This window comes from Nicotiana sylvestris, chromosome 8, assembly GCF_000393655.2.
Source record: "Nicotiana sylvestris chromosome 8, ASM39365v2, whole genome shotgun sequence".
Classification (NCBI taxonomy): domain Eukaryota; kingdom Viridiplantae; phylum Streptophyta; class Magnoliopsida; order Solanales; family Solanaceae; genus Nicotiana; species Nicotiana sylvestris.
Window position 1 is genome coordinate 177,596,968 of NC_091064.1, and position 24,260 is coordinate 177,621,227.

The window sequence follows — 24,260 nt, forward strand, 5'->3', positions numbered from 1 at the left end:
ATTTTAAGCAAAAAACCCAAAATCAGTCAAAACTCGATCCCCGGGCCCGCATTCCGGAACTGGACAAAATTTATACCAAAATGTTCTTCATCATCTCACGAGTCCATACATATAAAGAACTCGAAAATCGGAGTTCGTTTGACCCCTCAAATCATCCCTATAAGGTCTCATAATCTCAAGCCCTAACTCCACCTTTTTCTACCGATTTTCATGAATTAAACACTGATATTTTATTCCTTAATCACAAATAATCGAGTTTTAGGTTCCAAAATTCTTACCTTAATGAAGAACAATGATTTTCACTCTTTAAAATCGCCTCAAAGCTCTTTTCTCGTTCAAAAATGGTGTAAAAGGGTTTAATGGTCGCGAATGGTTTATTTAAATACTTCTCACGCGTTTTACTGTTCACCCGAGTACTGTTCACTTGAGTTACTGTTCACCCGAGTTACTGTTCATGCTGCTGTGAAAAATGCAGCAGCTTTTCTTCTAGTCTAAATTGATCCGTTAACCTTTCGAGATCCACCCGAGGCCCTCGAAAATCTCAACAAATATACCAACACGTCCCATAACATCATTCGAACTTAGTCGAGCCTTCGAAACATCAAAAACAACATCAAAACACCAAAATCACATCAATTTCAAGCCTATGAACTTTGAAATTCCTAAATTCCACCAACGACGCCGAAACTATCCAAAACAACTCCGATTGACTTGAAATTTTGCAGACATATCCAAAATGACATTATGAACCTGTTCCAATCGTGTCATATAGAGTGGGACAGATGGAATAGTAATTAGGTAACATGCTACAAATCGATTAAACGACTATGTAAGACGCAGTCGAGTCGAATAGAGCAACCATCATCAATGTGGCATGTTGCGGTAACGGCCAGGTTTTGCATATATCTATATGGAAGGTAATGGTAACATGAGTAACTTTGTTGCACAATTCCTAAATTAAGTACACCAACCACCAAATTATGCATAAGGATTACAATTATCTTAGTATAATTTATTTAGATAATCTTACTATTCAAGTACCCAATCTACTCCAAAGTCTTGCTACAACAATTGTATATACAAAACAAAAACATATGATTACAACATTGTCAAAAACCACCAATAGAAATACGTACTACCTAAAGGAACATCATCATGATTCTCTTTTTCTTTTCGGTGGCACTACAAACCAGTGAGAACAGGTGGCGGAGAAACAACACGGTAAACCGGAGGCAAGTTAATGTTTAGGTGGCGGTGGTGGCGACTTGTAGTAGATGTACGGATATGGTGACCATTTTGGCTTATGGTGGTGATGATGATGATGGTGATGGTGACGGTGATGTTTGTGTGGAGGTGGAGGCGAAACATAATTATAGTAAGGTGGAGGCGGTGGTGGTGATTTATGAATCAGAGGCGGCGGTGGAGGTGACTTGTATATGTAAGCTGGAGGTGGTGGTGGTGACTTGTAAACAGGCGGCGGTGGTGGAGGTGACTTATACATGTAAGCTGGCGATGGTGGTGGTGGTGACTTGTATTTGTAAACAAGAGGAGGTGGTGGTGGTGACTTATACTTGTAAATGGGCGACGGTGGTGGTGGTGACATGTACTTGTAAACGGGTGATGGCGGTGGAGGTGATTTATAGTGATGTGACTGTGGAGGTGGGCATTTATACTTGTAATGGTGATGTGACTGTGGAGGTGGAGGCGGGGATGGGTATGTATAGTGAAAGGGAGGAGGAGGAGGAGGAGGAGGAGGGTACATAAACCATAAGGCTGATGATGAGCTGCCAGGGAAGGAAGCTAAGGTAATGACTATAGATGTTGATGACAAGAAGAGAACAAATGATAAATGAAGGAGAAGGGAGAGTAAGATTGCCATTGCATCAATGAATATCAAAATTACATACTGCATCGTATTTATAGTGGTTAAATAGGGAAAATTGTCAATGTTGGTTCTGAAAAGATGTCCTCTTCTTTTGAAGGCGCATGCTTCTAAAGTTGTAATGTCATATGTTTCTGTTGCTAGGGGCGCCAAAAGAAAAGAAAAAAAAGGAAGTATTTTCTTGAGTCTATCTCAAACTGTTAAAAAAATTTAACAGATCTAATTTTGTCGGTTAAACATTCTTTTCTCAAATGAATATTATGAGTCAATTTACAAGATTGAAGATAAGACAGAACAATTAGTTATAAAGAGATGATTAAGTGAAGTTATTGGCTGAACAATTTGGTTGATCGCCAGATATATGACTAGCTAGATAAAAGAATGAAAGTTAGCTACCAGTATATAAATGGGAAACTGCGCATGGATGTTACTTCTGAAAAGAAAAAGGTTGCAAAAAGGAAATATTCTTTTGCTATTCATGCTTTTGCAAGCAATCTTGTGTACTAGTGCTCTTAAAAGGACTCAGACACTAACATTCATATATGCTGTTTTCAATATCATAATAGACAAACTTTCAATTCAAGACTTGTTAAACTGACCTGCTATAGATACTATTCTAATGTGGATTCTCATCTGTTTGTTTTGCAGCAAATTCTAAGCAATTTTTCTATGGGGGTCTAATTTTTGCGGACAAGAATGTTTCCCTATTGCTTCTGCAATTTAATTTGTACACAAGTACATCGTTAAAACTGGAAACAACTTTGAGAATATATCCTTACATCTTATTACAAATCCTCTTCTTCATGTAAACTGCTATTACTAACTAAAGCAGGTTCAAGTTGGTTATTACAATTTGTCCACAAAATTTTCGAACAGACAGATTATTCATACATGGTCTGACTTGAACTGGTGACAGTATCAATTTGGAGGCATAAGAGTGCCAATAGATCATGTGGTGCTTTGAGTTGCCTGATTAGGCCAAGACATGCATGATATGCCTAATGCTTTCACTTCTTTCCAATTAGTCGACAAAATTTTGATACATAGGGCATTATTTCTATACATGATGTTGACCTGCTGACTGAGATAAGCTTAAATGAAGCGACATGTACAATGAGAATTGATATTGCCGAATGCTTGCCATTGAGGCTTAGTTGTTGGTTGTATGGTGTTGAACTATTGATGGCATCAATTTGGAGGCATAAGAACTGCAGCACCAAACGACCGTGTGGTATTTTGAGTTGTTTGATTAGGCCAAGCCATGATATGCAGTCTAATACTATCACTTCTTTCCATTGCTAAATTGAGAGTTTCCTTAATATCACTATGGTCACAGCAATATATTAGACCTTCTGGGCTAACAGTTGAAGGCAAAAGACTTTTTCCTTCTAGCCTTGAAATCACAAGAAGTTGCTCGCTTTTGTTTGCTTGCTCAAATAAATGCACTAAACCGCCTCGTTCTGCAGCTGTCCCCTTTGTTACTGAGTATATACTGACAAATCCCTAAAAAGAAATTTAACAACAAAAAAAAAGAACATGTTAAGAAATTTAACTTAAACATTTCGTAGTAACGTTATTTACTTTACTGTTTTCAGGAATGAAAAGGCGATGACTGTTACTTCATCTGTTCGTTTAATGTCAATTCCAAATCTGGTTTCTCCTGGTTCAGGTGTTAGTTCAAGTGGAACCTCTTCAATTCCTGGCAGATACCATAGCCTTACTCCTTGCGCGGATTGGTTACTAGTGTTGTTTCTCCTCTCCTATACATAAAAAGCATGAAGAGGAAAAATAATTAGTTCATAATGAAACTTTAAGTTAGAGTATAATCAATCGACTTTACACTGACAGGTACTGGTTAGTTATAACCTGAATAAGGCACGTTACCTGCTACAACAGGTTAACAATGTAAAATTTTTTTATACTGTCAGTGTATATGTAAGTCAAACCTTATTATCAGAAAAGGTAGAGAGTAATACCAAATTGCTTATTTGCTCGGTTTGAATGTTAACGAATACAAGGGGGATTCCTGAAGATACTGCTGCTGAAAACCAGGCCATGGTTCGAACCATTGTGGCTTCTACTCTATACTCTCTAGTTAAAGGCATGAAAAGTATGGAGCTAACAATTGTGGAACGAGAATCGGGTAGATAGGTTCCCACCTTCATCTTCCAGTCATATTGTAATCCCATTTGGTTATATCCCCGTGAGCCTGAATTTACCATTCTTCTGCTCATTTCTGCATCATCAAAAAAAAAAGTCTGTTCTTAAACACTTTATGTACAATGTTCCTATTAGAGAGTTATATACATTGACAGTGTAAAAATTAGGCGAAAAAAAAATAAAAAAATTGTACCCTGTAGTTCAGTGCAACGTCCCAAAGTTAATTCTGCTATAACAGCAAGATGTCTTTCATCAGATGCTGCTCTAACCACAAACCTTTTCTGTAGATTGGAACGTCGTTCAACTAAGACATATCCCCTGAGTTTAAGTCTACTCTCTCCCCTTCTAACTTTCAACCAAATGAAATGTCCAACAATTTTACCAAGAAATAAAGCTAACTCTGACCATGTCTTGGCCTGAACAAATGAATCATCACCAGCAGCTAATTCACCAATGCCTTCTATTATGTCCCCTGGGAGTGGCATTGTCACATCCCATCCATCTGGATCTTTTTGCCTCACTTTCTTTACACCAACTACTTTCTCAAAATTCGCCATCTTCTTTTTCTTTTTCTTCTTCTTGAAGATGGAACAGTAGTATTTCTTGATTAGCCGTAATATCATCATATATATCCACCACTGATCAAACCTCTTGTCAAAAAAAGTTAATGAACTTGAACACGGACATCTCTAGGTGAAGAGGAATTTCTAGTTGTGAACGTTGAAAACGTACTATGGTTTTCAATAAACTGCTTAGAGAAATATCCTCCATTTTGATGTTTACGAAGGGTCATTTAGCGAACAAGCCGGCTCTAGTTATTCTTGTGAGCAAAGATTCAAGAAAGTGATAGTACAAAACAACACACAAGACAAGAATTAAATTATTCCAGAACATGGCATTATTCTCTTATTGAATGAGAATACAATAAGCAAAACTTTTGTACTTTAACTAGCTAGGGAGTTAAGCATGAGTACAAACAGAAATCATGCATAGAACAACCAATGGAATGTAGTCTAAGACTCTTGGAAACGCGGAGAAAATAAACAGCAAACTTTTTAACATAGAAAATAATCTGGAAAGGAAGAAAGATGAAACTCCTTTCTATGTAGTGTATATACACAATAGAGCTCATTTTGTACATTTAAATCCGCCTCAAGTATAAATACAGTATAGATTTAATGAATAGCTAATCTTCTAAGCAAAATTGGTAGAACATCACTAATACAGTAACTCATAAGAGATGACCTATGCGATTTAACTGAAACAAAATTAGTGAAATCAGCCAACAAATGCTTCAAAAATTTTGGCAAGTTCTTCTTCCAACTTTGCTATGTCTGCCTTTGCGCTCGCCCTTTCTTCAACATCATTAGAGCTTAAACTCTTTTCTCTCTTCGATATCTTCCTCCTAATGCTTTTAATCTGCAATCATTTCCAAGAAAATACGAATAACCTCAGATTATCGTAGTACTAAAAGATAAGGCGTGGTGGTGAAAGGGTAAAAGAAAGAGACCTTTCGATAGGGCCATCTTAACAAGCCATCCCTTCGACAAACTTTTTTCATGACAGTAGGACATATGTTCAGTTTCTTAGCTGCTACCTCAATGGGAAGATGGAGATATCCTGCAAAGTCTTTCAATCTCAACTTTCCAGTTCTTTCCCTCTGCTCTATTAAAGAAAAAAGTGATCAGAATGCAAAATACTACTACAATGTTATATAAATACTATATATAGTAACAATCAAGTCCTATTAAGATATTACAAACCTGTGCAGAAAGGGGAATCTTTTCATATCTCATGTCATTGCAGTTCACCTCGCCTTCGTTTTTTATCTCTTGCTGGTTCATTTGGCAATCACCTGTTGATCAATATTAATGATTTAAAAAAGATTCAAATAGGGTCTCATTCACAATGTTAACTTAAGCTAATAAAAAAGATTAAAGAAGTGATCGAACAAGTTACTGACGCGAAGTTGTTGGAGATAACTGAAGTAGACTATCGATGTCAAGACTATCACCATCATCAGATCCAACACCTAATGCTTCATAGAAATCGCAGAATGGATCTTGTAGCAAAATATAACCTTCAAGCTTACAAGCCTCAAAATATTGAACTAAAAATTGCTTCACACTGCTTGTACTATCCTTGCTAAAACTATTAAGGCAGAAGATAAAAACTAAAGTTAATTATTTCGTCAAACAAGTATTCAAAGCACATTATAAACTAGTGTAAAAGAGGGAAAAATAGAAAAGTAATAAAAGAACTAACTCCATACTCAAATATTTGGGACGACTCGTGGCTTTGAGAAGAAAAATCCCTAGTGTATTTCTCAAGAACTGCATGACTGATCCTTCCTAGTGTTCCAAAAATATCAAGCTTAGATATCTGCAAGCCTGTAAAAAAAACCAGTAAAAAAAACAAAAAAGTTACATTACTAATTTAATTATGTAAAACAATGTATTGTGTATACACTCACCATTAGAATGCGTTATTTCTCTTAGTATTTGGCAATTATTAGTACACATAGATGTAGATGATGACACTGGCCAAACTGAGACATGACTTTTATTTTCAAACACCCTATCTTGCGAAATGCTACAATAATTAGTCGCGAAAACTCCTGCCTCAGTATTAGTACTATTTTCAACCAAATTATTCTTACATTCATATGGAATGTCTAGAAAAATTGGATCATCGAATGGATCATAAACGCCAAAATCATTATCAGACTTCAAAATTGTTGGATCAAATGAAAAAGGTTCTTGATTCCATGATGATTTTGGGAGGCCAATGGTTGGATTTTCATCAAAAAGTGAAATTTGGTCAATAGAACAAGAATCATCAAAAGGGTCATGGTAAGGCACAATGGCTGTTGGATTGTCCATCTTTTTAATTTTGCGACGACGCTTGGCCTAGACCAAGCGACGCCACAACGGAAACCTTTGGGAGAAGTCTCAATCGTCGGGTTTATGGGTTGAGAGAAAGGAAAATATAGTTGAAGAAAAAAGAAATCGAATGGAGTTTTGAGGATGAATAGTAGAAGGGGCGGGAGTAAGGGGGAAGTAACTAACCGTTGCTTACTTCATTTTGAATTTGTACTGTCGGGAAATTAAGAGGTAATCAGATGTGACGCGGTGCACCATGAGGATCAGCAGGAACGACAACCTAATTAGCCTTTTGATTTCTCTATTTCTTTTTCCAAAATTTCTCTTTGTCTTTGTTTTGCAAAAAAAAAAAAAAAAAAAATGAAGTTTCTCAAACTCAGTTTTCCGAAATTTAAAAGTTAGTTTTTGGATTTCTTAGTTTGTCTCTAAAGCAAATGCGAACCAAAGTGCTTCAAATATACACAAGTCAAAGACACTAATCGCATTTTTGTAATCACAAAAATTAAATTTGAAGCTAAAGACACTCAATAAACTTTAAGAAATGAAATTACCAGAACTAAACTTAGAGAACCAAAAGACACTTAGCAAATCACGACCCAATTCTCCCTCCGTGCGATGTCGTGACGACACATAGTCTCTACGACTAGGTAAGATTAACATTTGCGGAATAACGAAAATGAAAGAAAAATTTAACAACTAAACTGCAACAGATAATTAAATAACTGATAAAAATACCGTTCGACATGTACAATAACCAACACTCGAGTATGAATAATATTCCCAAAAATCGGTAGTCATAAGTCGCAAGCTATAGAAGAAAAACTAAGTATCTCTATACACCAGAGTCTAAGAAAGTACGATGGAATAGAGGGGGACTCCAAGGTCTGCAGACGCAGGCAGATATACCTTGAAATCTCCACAATCTCACTGCTTACCGATATCGAGGGTGATAAGAAGTACCTGGATCTGCACATAAAACATGTGCAGAAGAGTAGCATGATTACACCCAATGGTACCCAGTAAGTGCCAAGCCTAATCTCGATCGAGTAGTGACGAGGTCAGGTCACGACCCTACTGGTATATAATAAATAAGGCAGAAGAATATAGCAATATAATTGTGACGACCCAGTCAGTCGTCTCATGAGTTACCGCTCTGTTTTCCCCATTTTCGCTTTTTTATACTTTGTTTATCCGTTTTATGTGGCATCGGGTTGGTCGGATCGAATTCGGAATGATTTTGGTAAAGTTTGAGACACTTAATCTCTTTTGCGGAAGGTTAAGTTGGAAAAATCAACCGGATGTTGACTTATGTGTTAGAGCGCTCGGATGTGAGTTCCGATGGTTCGGATAGCTTCGGGAGGTGATTTGGGACCTAGGAGCGCGATCGGAATGAATTTTGGAGGTTCGGAGTAGATTTAGGCTTGAATTGGCAAAGTTGATATTTTGGCGATTTCCGGTTGGTAGGTGAGAGTTTGATATAGAGGTCAGAATGGAATTCCGAGAGTTTCAGTAGCTTCGTTGTGTCATTTGGGATGTGTGTGCAAAATTTCAGGTCATTCGGACGTGGTTTGGTTGGGTTTTTGATCAAAAGCGGAATTCGGAAGATTAAGGAAACTTAGGCTTGAATCCGATGTGTTTTGGTTGATTTGATGTTGTTTGAGGTGTTTTGAAGATTGGTACAAGTTTGAATAAGGTTTTGGGATATGTTAGTGCCTTTGATTGCGGTCCTGGGGGCCTCGGGTGAGTTTCGAAGGGTTGAATAGATCATTTTAAGTTGAAAATTGCAGATTTTGGTTTCAGCTGTTGCAGGTATTTTACTCTTTGCGTTCGCGAGTGGACCCTCGTGTTAGTGAAGGGTCAGTTGAGGAAGGTGGAATTTAAACCTTCGCGTTCTCTAAGGGCAGGATATTTGTGCATCGCGTTCGCGAGAAGGGGAGCGTGTTCGGGTAGAGGAAATTGGTCAACTGGGTTTGAGGTCAAGTTGTTCATCGCGTTCGCGAGAGAGGGAGTGCGTTTGCGAAGAGTAAGTCTGAGGAACTATCGCGTTCGCGATGGGCATGTCACTTTCGCGTAAGAGGATTTTTGGTCAAAGCCATTTTTGTGCTTCTCGAATGCGAGGCATTGACCGCGTTCGCGAAGAAGGAATTAAGGCCTGGGCAGAATGTTTAAATACTCGTCTTGTCTGCGATTTTAGGGTTTATTTCTTCCATTGTTGGTCGTTTTTTGAGCTTTTTGAAGGGAATTGAAGAGGGATTCAAGGGGAATCAGTTGGAGGTAAGATTATTGGACTTAAAACTCGATTCTAATGTGAATTCCACCTAAATAATCATGGAAATTAAGCCAAAATTGAAGAACTAGGGCTTGAAAACATTGACTTTCGATTGAGGATTTGAAGGACTATTTGAGGCCGGATTTCAGAACTTTTGATATGTATGAACTCATGGAGAGATAAGGAATCTATTGATGTAAAAATTATCGAATTTCGGGACGTGGGTCCGGGGGTCGGATTTTGGTAATTTCGGGATTTGTGTCGTATATTGATTATTTTTGCTTGGGCTTCGTTCCCTTAGTGTATTTTGACGCCGTGATTCTGATTTTTGATAGATTCGACATGAGTGGAGGCCGAGTCGAGGGGCAAAAGCGTCGCGAGCTAGAGATTCGACCGGTTCGAGGTGAGTAATGATTGTAAATGATGTTTTGAAGGTATGAAACCCCAGACTTACACATCGTTGTGCTATATTGAGGTGACGCACACGCTTGATGACGAGCGTGGGGTCATGCACTGTTGGGGATTGTGACTTAGTCCGTCCCGAATGACTATTTTACAGCGCATTTGACCGAAATCTATTTGCTGTCATCATTATTTGGGCCGATTGCCATATTTGGGCTTTGTGCCAACTATTTGAACCCTTCGGGGGCTTTTATTGATGTTTCCTCACTATTTTGACTTTATACTTGAACTCAGTCCTGATATATTTCACTGTTTTTGTACTCAGCCATGTTTACTCTGTTTTAACACTTAAATGATCTTTTAAATGATATTTTGGGCTGAGAATCATGTTTTACTATTGCCCGAGTGGCTTGTGAGGATTTTGACTGAGTAAGGCCGAGGGCCTATGTTGTGAGGAAACATTTGATATTGATTATGAGGCCGAGGGCCTGAGTGATGTATGCCACAAGGTAGCTTGATTGATATGAGGCCGAAAGCGTAGTGATGATGCCACGAGATGGCTTGGTATTGCGCTTGGGCCGTAAGGGGCCCTGCAGGAGTTTGCACACCCCCATTGAGCGCGAGTACTGACTGTGATGTGAGATTGAGCCCGAGGGGCTGGTATTGTTCTGAGATGTTGCTTGAGGGGCGGATTTGTTGATACGGTGCCTGAGGGACGAACCTTTATGTGTTTATCCTTTCTTAATTGCCTGTCAATTACCATGCTTAATTGTTGAAAAAAGGCTTTTCATGAAGTTAAATTTGAGTTAAAGGATTTTTACCTATCTTTCACTGGTTTATTGTTTTAATGGTTTTACTGCTTCATTATAGCATGTTTTTTGTGCCTTACGTGATTTCCTACTTTTCGTCTTTATATGATTATTATTCATTGAGTTGGAGTACTCACTTTACTCCATGCATCTTGTGTGCAGATTCAGGCGTATCTGGTCCCGCTCCCGAGTGCTGATCATTTCCGGCTCAGGTGGATCTGAGGAGTCTCTAGGTAGCTGTTGGCATTCGCAGCCCGGAGCTCTTCCCTATCTTACTTCATCATGTTCTTGGTTTTCTGTATTAAACTCTATAGTTTGGTTTGGAGTATTCCGGATTGTTTAGATGCTCATGACTAGTGACACCCCGGTATCGGGCTGTGTTGGGTTGTATTCCGCAAATTATGCTATTATCTGTTAACTTTGAGTTATCTTATCATGCTTTAGATTTATTTTTTATGGTTTAACTGTTAATAATTGGAAATGGGTAGTGTCAGCTGGCCTTGTCTTCACGAGAGGCGCCATCACGACCAGGTCCGAGTTTAAGGTCGTGACAAGTTGGTATCAGAGCCTAGGTTACATAGGTCTCACGAGTCATGAGCAGGTTTAGTAGAGTCTCGCGGATCGGTACAGAGACATCTGTATTTATCCTCGAGAGGCTGCAGAACCTTTAGGAAAAACTTCACATTCTTGAAATTCTCGTCGTGCGAATTTGTTGATCACAGTACTAAACTTCTGTTATTCTATTCTCTTATAGATGGTGATGAGAAGTGCTACCAGTCAGGATGGACGACCACCAGTACCACCAGCTGTGGCCACCAGAGGCTGAGGACGTTGTCGTTGTTGTAGTAGGGGCTGAGGTGTGGCTCGTACACCAGCTAGGGCAGCACCTGCAGATCCATCAGTAGCCCCAGTTCAGGATCAGGTCCCAGTTATGGACGCTCCAACAACACAGCTCAGGCACCAGCTATGCCCATTGTGATTCCCGGTCTTCAGGAGGCCTTGGCTCAAATCTTATCAGTTTGCACTAGCCTAGCTCAGGCGGTTTCAGCCACTACAGCCGCAACTACTTCTCAGGCCGGGGGAGGCAATCAGACTCCCGCAACTCGCATACCTGAGCAGGTCATGCAGGGACTTCAGACGTCGGGGGCACATCCAGCCCAGCTGGTTGCAGCTGCTCAGGACTATGTAGTTCCTGCTATGCTGGAGGATGAGCAGCGTAGGTTGGAGAGGTTTGGTAGACTGTAGCCTCCGACCTTCAGTGGTGCAGAGGGCGAGGATGCCCAGGGTTTCTTAGATAAATGTCAGAGGATGCTTCGTACAACGAGTATTCTGGAGACCAGCGGGGTCGCTTTCACTACTTATCAGTTTTTGGGAGCTGCCTTCACTTGGTGGGAGGCTTTTGAGAGGCGTAGGCCTGCTGGTGCAGCACCCCTTACCTAGTAGTAGTTCTCCGTTCTCTTTCTGGAGAAGTATGTGTTGTAGTCTCGCAGAGAGGAGCTACGCAGGCAGTTTGAGTGGTTGCGCCAGGAGGAGATGACCATGACGTAGTATGATATGAGGTTCTCCGAGTTAGCTCGTCATACTATTTGGTTGGTTTCGATAGATAGAGAGAGGATTAGGAGGTTTGTTGATGGCCTCACTTATCAACTTCGTATTCTCATGACCGGGGAGAGGGTGCTTGGGGCTACTTTCGAGGAGGTTGTGGATATTGCCCGTGAGATTGAGTCTTTTCATCGCCAGGAGCGAGAGGAGAGGGAGGCCAAGAGGCCTTGAGGATCTGGTAGTTATAGTGGTACTCCTTCGAGAGGTTAGTTTTAGCACGGCAGAGGCCGTCTATTCAGGCATGCTCAGCCAGCTCGCCCAAGTTATCGTGGGGCGTCATCAGGTCATGGCTCTCACAATTCTCATCAGGGCCAGTCATCACTTAGTGCCCTTCCAGATCAGAGTTTATCCCGTGCTCCATCAGTTTAGGGATCTTCTATGCCGAGTGCATCTTCTAGTCACTCCGGTGCGAGGGGTTACCTTCAGTCCCCTTCTCCAGCACTTGGGAGTTGTTATGAGTATGGAGAGATGGGTCATATGTAGAGGCAGTGCCCTCGTCGTCTTGCGATTTCATTTCAGCAGAGAGGTTAGTCATCGGCTTCAGCACCAGTTACTTCATCATCACCCATCTAGCCAGCTAGGGGTGGAGGTTAGTCAGCTAGGGGTAGCCCTAGAGGAGGAGGTCGATCAAGTGGTGGTCAGGCCCATTTCTATGCACTTCCAAGCAGACCCTATGCTAGTGCTTCAGATGCTGTTATCACAGGTATTATCTCTGTCTGCCATAGAGATGCCTCTGTATTATTTGATCCTGGTTCCACCTTTTCTTATGTGTCATCATACTTTGCTCGTTATTTGGGTACACCCCGTGAGTTTCTTGCTTCACCTGTTCATGTATCTACCCCGGTGGGCGATACTATTGTTGTAGATTGTGTGTACCGGTCATGTGTGGTGACTATTGGGGGTCTGAAGACCCGTATGGATCTTTTATTATTGTGTATGGTGTATTTCAATGTCATTTTGGGTATGGATTAGCTATCTCTATGTCGTGCTATTCTGGACTGTCATGTTAAGATAATCACATTGGCTATACCGGGTGTGCCACAAATTGAGTGGCGAGGTCTAATTGATTATGTTCCCAGTAGAGTGATCTCATTCTTGAAAGCCCAGCGTATGGTTGGGAAGGGTTGTCTTTCGTATCTAGCCTTTGTGAAGGATGTTGATGTTGAGACTCCTAGTATTGATTTTGTTCCAGTTGTAGGGAATTTCCCGATGTGTTTCCTGCAGACCTGCCGGGCATGCCATCGGACAGGGATATTGATTTTGGTATTGACCTGGTACTGGGCACTTAGCCCATTTCTATTCCTCTGTATCGTATGACACCAACGGAGTTGAAGGAATTAAAGGAGCAACTTCAGGAACTCCTTGATAAAGGGTTCATTCGGCCTAGTGTGTCACCTTGGGGTGCGCCGGTTCTATTTGTGAAGAAAAAGGATGGCACTATGAGGATATGCATTGATTATAAGCAATTGAACAAGGTAACAATCAAGAACAAGTATCTTTTGCCTCGCATTGGTGATTTATTCGACCAGTTTCAGGGAGCGAAAGTGTTCTCCAAGATTGATCTCCGTTCAGGCTATCACCAGTTTAAGATTAGGGACTCGGATATTCTTAAGATAGCTTTCAGGACCCGATATGGTCATTATGAGTTCTTGGTGATGTCTTTTGGGCTGACCAATGCCCTAGCAACGTTCATGCATTTGATGAACATTGTGTTTCGGCCTTACCTTGACTTGTTTGTCATAGTCTTCATTGATGATATTTTGGTATATTCGCGTAGTCAGGAGGAGCACACAGAGCATTTGAGAGTTGTGTTGTAGATATTGAGGGAGGAGAAACTTTATGCAATATTCTCCAAGTGTGAGTTTTGGCTCAGTTCAGTGGCTTTCTTGGGGCATGTGGTGTCCAGCGAGGATATTCAGGTTGATCCGAAGAAGATAGAGGTGATTCAGAGTTGGCCCAGACCGTCCTCAGCCACATAGATTCATAGCTTTCTTGGTTTGGTAGGCTATTATCACCGTTTTGTTCAGGTATTCTCATCTATCGCATCGTCCTTGACCAAGTTGACTGAGAAGGGTGCATCATTTGTATGGTCGGATGAGTGTGAGGAGAGCTTTCAGAAGCTCAAGGTAGCTTTGACCACAACTCCAGTGTTATTTTTGCCATCAGCTTTAGGTTTATATACCGTGTATTGTGATGCTTTGAGAGTTGGTATTGGTTGTGTATTGATGCAGGAGGGTAGAGTTATTGCTTATGCTTCTCGTCAGTTGAAGCCCCCTGAGAAGAACTACCCCATTCATGATTTGGAGTTGGCTGTCATAGTTCAGACGTTGAAGATTTGGAGACATTACTTGTACGATGTGTCTTGTGAGGTGTTTACTGATCATCGTAGCCTCCAACACTTGTTCAAGTAGAAGGATCTTAATTTGAGTCAGCGAAGATGGTTAAAGTTAATAAAGGATTATGATATCACTATATTGTACCATCCGGGGAAGGCCAATGTGGTGGCCAATGCTTTGAGCTGAAAGGCGGTGAGTATGGGGTGCTTGGAATATATTCCAGTTGGGGAGAGACCTCTTGTAGTTGATGTTCAGGCCTTGGCCATTCGGTTCGTGAGGTTAGACATTTCGGAGCCCAGTCAGGTATTGGCTTGTGTGGTTTCTCGGTCTTCCTTATATGATCGTATCAGAGAGCGTCAGTATGATGATCCGCATTTGCTTGTCCTTAAGGACAGATTTCAGTACGATGATGCCAGAGATGTGACCATTGGTGATGATGGGGTGTTGAGGATGCAGGTCGGATTTGTGTGCCCAATATGGATAGGCTTCGGGAGTTGATTCTGGAGGAGGCTCATAGCTCGCGGTATTCCATTCATTTGGGTGCCGCGAAGATGTATCAGGAGTTAAGGCAGCACTATGGTCGAGGAGAATGAAAAAAGACATTGTGGGATTTGTAGCTCGGTGTCTCAATTATCAGCAGGTGAAATGTGAGCATCAGAGACCGGGTGGCTTGCTTCAGCAGATTGATATTCCTGAGTGGAAGTGGGAGAGGATCACTATGGACTTTGTTATTGGACTTCCACGGACCTTGAGGAAGTTCTATTCTATTTGGGTGATTGTGGATTGGCTGACCAAGTCCGCGCACTTCATTCCCGTATGTACTACCTATTATTTAGAGTGGTTGGCAGAGATCTATATCAGGGAGATTGTTCGTTTGCATGGTGTCCCAGTTTCCATCATTTTAGATAGGGGCACTTAGTTTACGTCGCAGTTTTGGAGGATTGTGCAACGAGAGTTGGGTACTCAGGTTGAGTTGAGCACAACTTTTACCCTCAGACGGACGGACAGTTCGAGCGCACTATTCAGATATTGGAGGACATGTTGCGTACTTGTGTCATTGATTTCAGAGGTTCAAGGGATCAGTTTCTACCACTTGTAGAGTTTGCTTATAACAAAAGCCACCACTTGAGTATTCAGATGGCTCCATATGAGGCCTTGTATGGGAGGCGGTGTAGATCTCCAGTTGGTTGGTTCAAGCCAGGTGAGGCTAGACTATTGGGGACAGACTTGGTGCAGGATGCCTTAGAACAGGTGAAGGTGATTCAGGAGAGGCTTCGTACAGTGCAGTCGAGGCAAAAGAGTTATGCGGACAGGATGATTCGATATGTGTCCTACATGGTTGGTGAGAAGGTTCTGTTGAAGGTTTCGCCCATAAATGGTATTATGAGATTTGGGAAGAAAGGTAAATTGAGTCCTCGGTTCATTAGGCCTTTTGAGGTGCTTCGGAGGATTGGGGAGGTGGCTTATGAGCTTGCTTTGCCACCCATCTTGTCAAGTGTACATTCGATATTCCATGTTTCTATGCTCTGGAAGTATGTTAGGGATCCGTCTCATATTTTGGATTTCAGCACGGTTCAGCTGGATTATGATTTGACTTATGATGTCGAGCTAGTAGCTATTTTGGTTCGTCAGGTTTGAAAGTTGAGGTCAAATGATATAGCTTCAGTGAAAGTGCAGTGGAGAGGTCGGCTAGTGGAGAAGGCTACCTGGGAGACCGAGCGGGAGATGCGGAGCAGATATCCTCACCTGTTTGAGGCTTCAGGTATGTTTCTTGACTCGTTTGAGGACGAACGTTTGTTTAAGTTGGGGAGGAAGTGACGACCCGGCCAATCGTCTCATGAGTTACCGCTACATTTTCCCCATTTTTGCTTCTTTATGCTTTTTTATCCGTGTTATGTGGTCTCGGGTTGGTCGGATCGAATCCGGAATGATTTTGGTAAGGTTTGAGACACTTAGTCTCTTTTGAGGAAGCTTAAGTTGGAAAAGTCAACCGGATGTTGACTTATGTATTAGAGGGCTCGGATGTGAGTTTCGATGGTTTGGATAGCTTGAGGAGGTGATTTAGCACTTAGGAGCGCGATCAGAATGAGTTTTGTAGGTTCGGAGTAGATTTAGTTTTGAATTGGCGAAGTTGATATTTTTGGCGATTTCCGGTTGGTAGGCGAGATTTTGATATAGGGGTCATAATGGAATTCCGAGAGTTGCAGTAGCTCCTTTGTGTCATTTGGGATGTGTGTGCAAAATTTCAGGTCATTCGGACGTGGTTTGGTTGGGTTTTTGATCAAAAGCAGAATTCAGAAGATTTTGGAAACTTAGGCTTGAATCCGATGTGTTTTGGTTGATTTGATGTTGTTTGAGGTGTTTTGAAGATTGATACAAGTTTTAATAAGGTTTGAGAACTTTTGATATGTATGAACTCTTGGGGAGATAAGGAATCTATTGATGTAAAAATTATCAAATTCCGAGACGTGGGCCCGATGGTCGTGTTTTGGTAATTTCGGGATTTGTGTCGTATATTGATTATTTTCGCTTGGGCTTCGTTCCCTTAGCGTATTTTGATGCCGTGATTCTGATTTTGGATAGATTCGACGCGAGTGGAGGCCGAGTCAAGGGGCAAAGGCATCGCAAGCTAGAGATTCGACCGGTTCGAGGTGAGTAATGATTGTAAATGATGTTCTGAGGGTATGAAACCCCGGACTTGCACATCGTTGTGCTATATTGAGGTGATGCGCACGCTTGGTGACGAGCGCAGGTTCATGCACTGTTGGGGATTGTGACTTAGTCCGAACCAAATGACTATTTTACCGCGTATTTGACCGAAATCTATTTGCTATCATCATTATTTGGGCTGAATGGCATATTTGGGCCTCGTGCCAACTATTTGAACCATTCGGGGGGCTTTTATTGATATTTCCTCACTGTTTTGACTTTATAATTTAACTCAGTCCTGATATATTTCACTGCTTTCGTACTCAGCCATGTTTACTCTGTTTTAACACTTAAATAATCTTTTAAATGATATTTTGGGCTGAGATACATGTTTTAATATTGCCTGAGTGGCTTGTGAGGATTTTGACTGAGTAAGGCCGATGGCCTATGTTGTGAGGAAACATTTGATTGATTATGAGGCCGAGGGCCTGAGTAATGTATGCCACGAGGTGTCTTGATTGATATGCTGAGAGCCTAGTGATGATGCCACAAGATGACTTGATATTGCGCTTGGGCCGTAAGGGGCCCCTCTAGGAGTCTGTACACCCAGTGAGCGCGGGTACCCATTGTAATGTGAGATTGAGCCCGAGGGGCTGGTATTGTTCTGAAATTTTGCCAGAAGGGCTGGTATTGTTCTGAGATATTGCCCGAGGGGCGGATTTGTTGATACAGTGCTCGAGGGGTGAAACTTTATGTGTTTATCCTTTCTTATTGCCTGTCAATTACCATGCTTAATTGTTGAAAAAAGGCTTTTCATGAAGTTAAATTTGAGTTAAAGGATTTTTACCTCTTTCACTGGTTTATTGTTTTAATGGTTTTACTGCTTTATTATAACATGCTTTTTATGCCTTACGTGATTTTTCTGCTTTTAGTCTTTATTTATGATTATTACTCAATGAGTTGGAGTACTCACTTTACTCCCTGCACCTTGTGTGCAGATTCAGGCGTATCTGGTCCTGCTCCCGAGTGCTGATCATTTCTGACTCAGGCGGATCTGAGGAGTCTCTAGGTAGTTGTTGGCATTGAAAATGGGTAGTGTCGGCTGACCTTGTCTTCACGAGAGGCGCCATCATGACCGGGTACGGGTTTAGGGTCGTGACAGTAATAAGAGACTGAAATTTAACAAGAGAAAACCACAGAAAAATAGCAGCACAACACATAGGAATAAACTGCAGGGGATCTCCCGAGATACCGTCTCGTAGTCCCAAAAGTATATATGCAAGAAGATCTCCCAAGGTACCGCGTTATAGTATCAAAAGTAAATGTGCAGGGGATCTCCCGAGGTACCGCCTCGTAGTCCCAAAAGTAAATGTGTCGGGATCTCCCGAGGTACCGCCTCGTAGTCCTAAAAGTAAACACATAACTCAAAATCGATGAATACAATAATTAACAGCAAGAACGCTACAGTTAAGATTGATATAGATCAAGGAAAAACAGGAAATCAACTAAGCATGTTGCACTAATTTCAAATAAGCATTTAAGATACGTAAACATGCGATATTAGTATTATGCCCCGAAATATTACTTCGATATTACGTCTCGCAGTATTAAATTACGACGATGTTGTACCCTGTAGTATTGTACATTGAATTTGTCATAGGGTAATTGACATTAGTCCAAGAAAAAAGATTATTTGGAGATTATAAGGATGCTGCTATTTTAAATAAATGATGAGTAAATTCGTGAAGGTGAGAGGGGAAGCAAATCAAAGAAATAAATTTTTCGGCCAAGTTTGGCATATCGGGATAAAATACGGGCTGAGCGTTAATACCCGATATTTATGAACTAGTGTCATACAAGGTACTACATGACCATGATAGTAAGGTGTACAATGTATGTTAAAAGCGAGTAGTATTTTAAGTAAGTTGAGATAATTCTTAATTATATGGGTAATTGATTAATTACCAGGTAACAGGTCATTACCTAGTTAATTAATAATCTTGGGATAAGATTAAACCCCTCCCCCAATGTGGCAATCAACCATTTACATGTAATGACTAAGTATTAAAGTTGCAAGGTGTCACACTTTGAGAATGAAGTGTGACACCAAGCGAGACATGTGGGGCCCACATATTAAATAAGCATGACTTTCCAAATTCACAATTTAACTTCAATTCTATTAAGCAAAGAACAGAGTAACGTTCTTCTATGAGAATTCATCCAAGGTTACTCATTCTTTGTAATGTCATCTCTATTCTCTTAAGAAAAGAGTTCAATCAAATATCATTTCCAAAAAAAAAAAAAATCAAACGTTATTGCTAAGTTCATGGGGAAAAGCTTCAGCCAAGATTTTCTTTGCATAGCAATGTTATTGCTTCGGGTATTTCGTACGAATTGTTCCCTATTTTGATCTAATTGTTACGTGTTTCGTCGCGATTGGCGTGCGTTAGAAGGATTGTCTAGAGGATCGGCTCAGGTATATTAAGGCTATCATTTCTTCCTTTTGGCATGATCCATACGATACAAATGAAATGAGCAAAATACACAACTTTCATAAATGACTCTATTCATATAAATACTAGGGGTGTCTATATTCTTGATTTCCCATGTGAATTATTATTATATCTTCTGCTCATGAGTCTCAGAAAAATACGTATTTGATAAAGTTTATCCGAAAGACATATTGAGTTTTATGACATTCTGAGAAAATCTTATTGACATATTTCTTATGCATTTCATGTGTTTATACATGTACATTGACCCATGACTCAGACGGCATTATATACGCGTATATATGTATGTATATGTATATGGGATATGGGAAAAGGTTATGGCGTTACATATGCACCACCACCTAATCAGCTGGTATACATTGATGATTTTCCCATAGTGGCCGAGATGAAATGATGGGATGCCCTCAGAGGCTTAATGATATTATGAACATATGTACCTATGCACGACATGACATTCATACGCATATGCATGACACTATAAGTATTTCATGATTTACAGAGTTATCCAGACTTACAAGTTGAGTCATTTACAGTATATTCCTTCCATGTCGTACTTATTTATGTGCTTTACATACTCGGTACATTATTTGTACTGATGTCCTTTTTGCCCGGGGACGCGGCATTTCATACTTGCAGGTCCCGATAGATAGATCGAGAGTCCTCCAAGTAGGCGATCAGCTCAGAAGAAGATGTTGGTGCACTCCATTTGCTCCGGAGTTGCTTGTTTGCTTAGTATAATTTAAATGTGTATTGTTTGGTATGGCGGGGCTCTATCCTGACCTTTACGATATTATATATTCTTAGAGGCTTGTAGACAGATGTCATGTATATGGATTCTTGTATGGCCTTGTCGACCTATGTTTTGAGTATATAAAGGATCATGCCGGCCTTATAGGCCCGTACGTCATATTTGGATTACATGGTGGATCGTCCAATGTCGAGTATTTCTCCATGTTTTATTCTACTTATCTCACGATAGACTCTATGGCTCATTTACCTATGATAGCATGATACGAAAAGATACGTTATATTGGTACTCGGTTGAGTAAGGTACTAGGTGCCCGTCGCAGCCCATCGGTTTGGGTCGTGACAATTAAGCTAAACATGATAACTACACATGCTGGTATAACTCAATTGAGATGTAACAAGTTACTACTCAGTAAAAGCTGAATTTTACAACAATTAGCCCGTGTACACACTCGTCACCTTGAGTACAAGGTGCTCACATATCACAGAAGTATCACAACAGTACCAAATCATAAGGGGATTTTCCCCACATAAGGTTAGGCAAGCCATTTACCTCGAACCAGGCTCAATCAATTAATAAGAATGCCTTTTCCATGATTTTCTGACTCCGAATGTCTCAAATCTAGCCAAAAGCAATTACATACCATAAATATAACTATAAGAAACTAATCTAATTAATGAAATCAAGACTTTAGCAAGAAATTAGAAAATCACCCCAAAAAGTCGACCTGAGCCCACGTCTCGAAATTGGGTAAAAGTCACAAAAATATGAACACTCACTCAACCACGAGTTCACTTGTACCAAAATTATCTAAATACCATATCAAAATCTCAATCAAAACTTAAATTTTTGGTTGAAGAACTTTTCAACTTTCCACCCAAATTTCATAACATAAATTCTTAATTAAATTATGAAATTATCTATAGATTAGTGGAATATAACCATAAATGAGTTAAGAATCATTACCCAATAACTTCCTTTGAAAATCCTTCAAATTATCTCCCAAATCCGAGCTCTCAAAGTCCCAAAGTGAAAATGAGATCAAACCCTCAAAATTTCCCTTTTTCTGTCCAGTTAATCCGCTTCTGCGAGGGATTCACCGCTTCTGCGGTTTCGTACCTGCAGAAAAACCATCACAAGTGCAGACTTCACTTAAGTCCTCAAAGTCCGCTTCTGTGAACAAGGGCCACACCTGCACGCCCGCTTCTAGGCTCCATCCTCCCCTTCTTAAAACAATTGTTTGTCCTCGAACGAGTATCGAGAAATATCTGAAGTGGTGAAAAGATGAGGATAACGGCTGCACATATCATGCCCTGTCTCCCAAGTCACCTCCTCGACCGGCTGACCCATCCACTGAACCTTCACTGAAGCAATGTTCTTTGACCCCAACTTTCGAATCTTCCTGTCCAAAATCGCCACTAGCTCCTCAACATAAGATAAATCCTTGTCCAACTGGACTGAGCTGAAATCCAACACATGAGATGGATCGCTATGATATTTTTGGAGCATAGAAACATGAAATACCGGATGGACTCCTGCCAAACTGGGAAGCAAGGCAAGCTTATAAGCAATCTCCCCAACTCGCCACAATACCTCAAATGGACCAATAAACCTTGGGCTCAGTTTGCCCTTCTTCCCGAACCTCATAACGCCTTTCGTGGGCGAAACTCGGAGCAAGAATCGCTCTCCAACCATGAATGCACCATCGTGGACCTTCCGATCCACATAACTCTTCTGTCTGGATTGGGCTGTGCAAAGCCTGAATCACCTTAACCTTCTCCAAGGCATCCTGAACCAAGTCTGTACCCAAAAGTCTATCCTCATCCCGCTCGAACCAAACCACTGGGGACTGACACCGTTTACCATACAAAGCCTCATACAGTGCCATCTGAATGCTCGACTGATAACTGTTGTTGTAGGCAAAACTACGCAAGTGGCAAGTACTGATCCCCAAACTCCATCACACACACACACACACATGTAGCATATCCTCTAGTATCTGAATAATGCGCTCGGACTATCCGTTCGTCTGAGAGTGAAATGATGTGCTCAACTCAACCTGGGTACCTAACTCATGTTGTATGGCTATCCAGTACCGCATTGTAAACTGCGTACCTCGGTCAGAGATGATAGATACTGGCACGCCATGAAGCCTGAAAATCTCGCTGATATAAACTCGAGCCAACTGCTCGGAAGAATTATTAGTCATCACAGGAATGAAATGGGCTGACTTGGTCACCCTATCCACAATAACCCAAACGACATCAAACTTCCGCTGAGTCTGTGGAAACCCAACAAAATCTATAGTGATCCTCTCCTATTTCCACTCCGGAATCTCTAACTTCTGAAGCAACCCACCTGGCCGCTGATGCTCATACTTCACCTGTTGGCAATTTAGACACCGAGATACATACTTCACTATGTCCTTCTTCATTCTCCTCTACCAATAATGCTGCCTCAAGTCCTGATACATCTTCGCGACATCCCGATGAATGGAGTACCGCGAACTATGAGCCTCCCGGAGAATCAACTCACGCAAACCATCTACATTGGGCACACATAACCTGCCCTGCATCCTCAATGCACCATCATCTCCAATAGTGACTTCCAAAAACAAAATAGGTAGCCATTTATCCTAAATATATCTCATATTGAAACTTTAATATATTATATGATACACTTTATATATATATATATATATATATAAAAGAAAGATGATGTGGCATTGATAAACATTCCTATTTATCTTTCTTTCTGATTTTTTTTTGTATTTTTTCATTTATTTCTCCCCTTCACTCTATATAAAACCTGCTAACGTAAATAGCCACTTACTTTGCCTATTAAAGCCCAAAAATCCGAATAAAGTTTGATAAAGCTGATGTCTTTGTCAATTAAAAGCCCAATTGCCGTTTGATATTTATTGTTTATATAAGAAGTAATTACTCTATTAATTATTGTGTATAACAGTGGAGATTGCTAATTCGTGCCTCTCCATCACCAAAGTAACAGTTATCTTGTAATTACTAACTCCATAGAATAAAGTATAAGCATGAACTTTTCAAGTTTCACATTCCAAGCCGTTTTTTTAGTGCATTAAACAACATTAATCAAATTTCTCTCACCCATAATCCTTTCATCCCTATAAATTCATCACAACCCCTAACCTCAATTATTTCATCATTTGAATTTCTTCACTTCTAGATATTGTCATACGTAGATGGAAGTTTCATCATCGATCACTGTTATTCTGTCAAATTAGTGCTTGCTCAAGAGTCAAATTAACATTCTCAAGACAATCTCAATCAATATCGGTATTGTCGTTAAATTTTAACTCAAGAGCTTTACATAAGAAGGCAATCTCATTTGCATGTTTAGAGTTTTAGGAGTTTTTTTGCTGTAACTGAATATGTAATTGAAATTTATCACTATAAAAGTTATCATAATATCCTTCATATGCATTTGTTTGTTCATACCTTCTTCTATTTGTTTAATGCACTAGCATCATCCTATATGTATACATACTTGTGACGTTATAAAAGTGTCCACAATTCATACTAAGAAACCAAATACTAAAAAAAAAATCTTAGCGGAAGGAAAAAGTTGACCCCGTCTCATGTTTACATCCCCCCCCCCCCCCAAATTTCACATTACTATTAATTTTTCTCTCTTTTTCATCACCTTTTAAATTTTTCTTTTCTTATTCAAGTTTACATATACTAATTCAAATGGTTGATTATATTTAGTTTGGAACGTTGAGAATTCTATCAAAGAATTTCCAGTAGGATGGATGTTAAAACTTGATTTTTCTTTATAAAAAATTATGACATTATCACATAAAACTATATTAATTTTTTTCCTTGATCGCGCGAAGCGCGAACAGTACACCGGTGTCCTTATAAAGCTGAATGGCAGTATTGCCTTTCTATTAAACATTATTGTTACAATACTTTTGGATAGAAATGTAAATAGTCATTATAATAAATTCTTTATTAGATATAAATACAATAT

General features: G+C 40.3%; 4 protein-coding genes across 4 annotated transcripts; all 4 read right to left on the reverse strand.

The window, feature by feature from the left end:
* Window positions 1-1,237: 1,237 nt before the first annotated feature.
* LOC104221947 (extensin-like) lies at window positions 1,238-1,879 on the reverse strand. The gene has a single exon (XM_070154942.1). It carries the CDS (start codon window positions 1,877-1,879, stop codon window positions 1,238-1,240), a length of 642 nt encoding a protein of 213 aa, XP_070011043.1.
* Window positions 1,880-3,070: 1,191 nt separating this feature from the next.
* Window positions 3,071-4,599, reverse strand: LOC104221946 (uncharacterized). Its single transcript, XM_070154943.1, has 4 exons — window positions 4,236-4,599; window positions 3,829-4,118; window positions 3,469-3,642; window positions 3,071-3,385 (listed from the first exon to the last, which is right to left on the reverse strand). Exons 1-4 carry the CDS (start codon window positions 4,597-4,599, stop codon window positions 3,071-3,073), a joined length of 1,143 nt encoding a protein of 380 aa, XP_070011044.1.
* Window positions 4,600-5,183: 584 nt separating this feature from the next.
* LOC104221948 (uncharacterized) lies at window positions 5,184-7,061 on the reverse strand. Its single transcript, XM_009773107.2, has 6 exons — window positions 6,516-7,061; window positions 6,315-6,432; window positions 6,006-6,193; window positions 5,806-5,897; window positions 5,553-5,702; window positions 5,184-5,461 (listed from the first exon to the last, which is right to left on the reverse strand). Exons 1-6 carry the CDS (start codon window positions 6,922-6,924, stop codon window positions 5,321-5,323), a joined length of 1,098 nt encoding a protein of 365 aa, XP_009771409.1. The 5' UTR covers window positions 6,925-7,061; the 3' UTR covers window positions 5,184-5,320.
* A 14,418-nt stretch (window positions 7,062-21,479) lies between these two features.
* LOC138876055 (uncharacterized) lies at window positions 21,480-21,947 on the reverse strand. The gene has a single exon (XM_070154944.1). It carries the CDS (start codon window positions 21,945-21,947, stop codon window positions 21,480-21,482), a length of 468 nt encoding a protein of 155 aa, XP_070011045.1.
* Between the last annotated feature and the right edge of the window lie 2,313 nt (window positions 21,948-24,260).